This window comes from Poecilia formosa, unplaced genomic scaffold, assembly GCF_000485575.1.
Source record: "Poecilia formosa unplaced genomic scaffold, Poecilia_formosa-5.1.2 Scaffold2961, whole genome shotgun sequence".
NCBI lineage: Eukaryota > Metazoa > Chordata > Actinopteri > Cyprinodontiformes > Poeciliidae > Poecilia > Poecilia formosa.
Genome location: NW_006802900.1, coordinates 1 through 2,499, shown reverse-complemented (window position 1 = coordinate 2,499; position 2,499 = coordinate 1). Strand labels below are relative to the sequence as shown.

The 2,499-nt window shown below is 36.3% G+C and overlaps 1 protein-coding gene across 3 annotated transcripts; it reads left to right on the top strand.

Moving 5' to 3' along the window:
• The first annotated feature begins 6 nt into the window (after positions 1-6).
• LOC107835484 (uncharacterized) lies at positions 7-2,475 on the top strand. Of its 3 annotated transcripts, none has more exons than XR_001661289.1 (6): positions 7-666; positions 747-863; positions 952-978; positions 1,094-1,367; positions 1,470-1,526; positions 2,167-2,475. XR_001661289.1 is itself a non-coding variant. In XM_016667889.1 (6 exons), the coding sequence occupies exons 1-6, from the start codon at positions 105-107 to the stop codon at positions 2,415-2,417; spliced, it is 1,062 nt and encodes a 353-aa protein (XP_016523375.1). In that variant the 5' UTR covers positions 7-104; the 3' UTR covers positions 2,418-2,475. The 3 variants fall into 3 exon arrangements, 2 of the variants coding, with proteins under 2 accessions (XP_016523375.1, XP_016523374.1); XM_016667889.1 differs by having other exon boundaries at positions 1,320-1,367; XM_016667888.1 differs by having other exon boundaries at positions 946-978; positions 1,320-1,367.
• Positions 2,476-2,499: the final 24 nt, after the last annotated feature.

The window sequence follows — 2,499 nt, the reverse complement described above, 5'->3', positions numbered from 1 at the left end:
CTTTGAAAAGTGATCCATCACCACAAGCCTATAGGGAACTGTGCAGAACTACATTGGCAAAAATCATTTTGTTCAACCGAAGACGAGGTGGAGAGGTTTCTAAAATGCAGCTGTCTGCCTTTCTAGAGAGGGACACCACTCCCTTGCATAAAGATGTTGCAGTTGGTCTTACAGAGTTTGAACGACAACTTTGTGCCCATTTCAGTAGGGTCGAAATAAAGGGGAAAAGGGGACGAAAAGTTGCTGTACTTTTATCACCAGACATGGTTGAAGCCATCACCCAGCTCATTAGCAAAAGAAGGGAGTGTGGAGTGCCAGACAAAAACACCTTTCTTTTTGCTATACCCAACTGCCTAACCCCTTACAGAGGACAAGACTGTCTTAGGGTTTATGCAAATGACAGTGGTGCCCAAAGCCCTGAACTTTTAAGATCAACACAACTTCGCAAGCATGTTGCAACATTGTCCCAAGTGTTAAACCTAAGAAATCACGAACTGGACCAAGTTGCAAACTTTCTGGGACATGATATACGTGTTCACAGAGAGTATTACAGGCTACCAGAGGCTACGACTCAGCTCGCAAAAATTTCTAAATTGCTTCTGGCAATGGAAAGGGGGACCTTGGCAAATCTGCAAGGCAAAACGCTGGAGGAGATTGAAATTGAAGGTACTTTTCAAAATTCTATGTACTTATTTGGATTAGTGTTTTTATTTGTTACTGAATTGGTTTTAATTTTTCTTTTTTAGATGAGTTGGAACTGTCTGACACTGAAAGTGGACAAAGTGAGGTTGATTGTGACCCATCCCCACTTGTAAATGATACTCAATGCTCTACAAATCAAGAATCTAATGAATCTTCTGGTGGTGAATATCAGTCGTCATGCCTGATGTAATATTACATGTTTTTAAAATTAGACATTCAGGTGTATTCTGTTTACTTATCCAATTACAGATGGTTTAGGTGAAGAGACATCACAAGGTACCTTGTTTTTCTTTAAATTTTGATTACTCATTGCTAGAAGATTTTGCCATTTCTTTAGGTTTTTCTTTACCCTCCTTGACAGCATTGTTGAAGTGTTTATACTATATTCTAGGGAGAACATCCTCTATGCCATCTGCTGAGAAGCCTTCAGGCACAGTAGAAGATATGACTACCTTAACAGCCCTCTCCGCACCTCCCCGTTAATAATTTAGTTTCATTAACTTAACAGTTAACAATGCACGATATAATAATGTTCTTTAACTTTGGCTAAAGGTTAGGTTTCTGTGCAGTTAAGACTAATATAGCAGACAACTTGTTTTGTATCTCTAATTTGACAGGATGCAGAAAACCTCAATCTCCTGTTGAATTACATGGGAACTCTTCTGGTATGACTTACTTCAATTAACCTTTCATTGGTCATTTAGTAACTGATTTGAAATTTTGTATTTTTTATTTTGTTGGCCTGGAGTATTACTAATGTATTGTAGGAAAGGGAACGGAGATTATTGCACCACCAACTGAAAAACCCTCAGAACCCCAAGATGGTATGGCTGTCTTCCTATTCATGGTGGTTCTTTACTTAGTGGTTCAGTTTAGAGATACTCTTTTAAGGCTAATCATAACATATTACAAGAATTGAGTATTATCCTTAGCTTTAAAAAGCACAGTAAGAAACATGCAGAGAAGTGGTTGGGTCTGTACATTTTTAAAAAAAAATAAGGCTGAAACAATCTTACAAAGTTAGTTGCTGATTATGATCAAGTAATAAACTGCTTAACACCAGAATAGACAGGACAGAATATGAATCATGATAAGCATGGCCTTGTTCTGTAACAGGCAATAAAGCTTGCAGTGTAGTATAAAATGAAGCTTTGAAGGATAGTTTATATTTGACATGCCAGGGTTGTAGCTTCATGATTTCTAAGTGTAATAAATGCAGTGTATCACAACTTGGTAATCAATTTAATAATTAAAAAAAATTGGATAAAAATAATTTTAGTGGATACATATTTGATTCATGTGGTGACTAAATGCACATTGAGAAATCAAATCGTCAAAGGGTTGTCTTCAATGAACACAATAAACAGAACTGGAATGTAAAACATTTATTACAAGCATACTTTTATAGCAAACTCCTACATATGATTTATATTTTAAAAAGTAAAATTGTCTCTCTTGTTTTAGATTATCCTGAAAAAGACCATCCTCGGAGAAATCAAAAACGGCCCTGGTCTCCAACAGAAATTGCAGCGGTGTTGAAACATTTTCAGAAACACATTGACACTGGGAAGCTGGCAAGTTTTGTTGAAATTCAACAATGTCAACAGGCAGAACATCCTGCATTAATAAATCGCTCACTTCAGAACATAAGAGACTTTGTTAGAAATCGTGGCGTGACTAAAAAGAAAAAAGAAAAAGCTAAAAATGTCAGATAAATTTTGAGCCAAGATGCTCTAAACAAAACCTTAAGAACTTTCAAGCATTCTTTTGTTTAAAAAATTAAAAACCCCAAAGTTC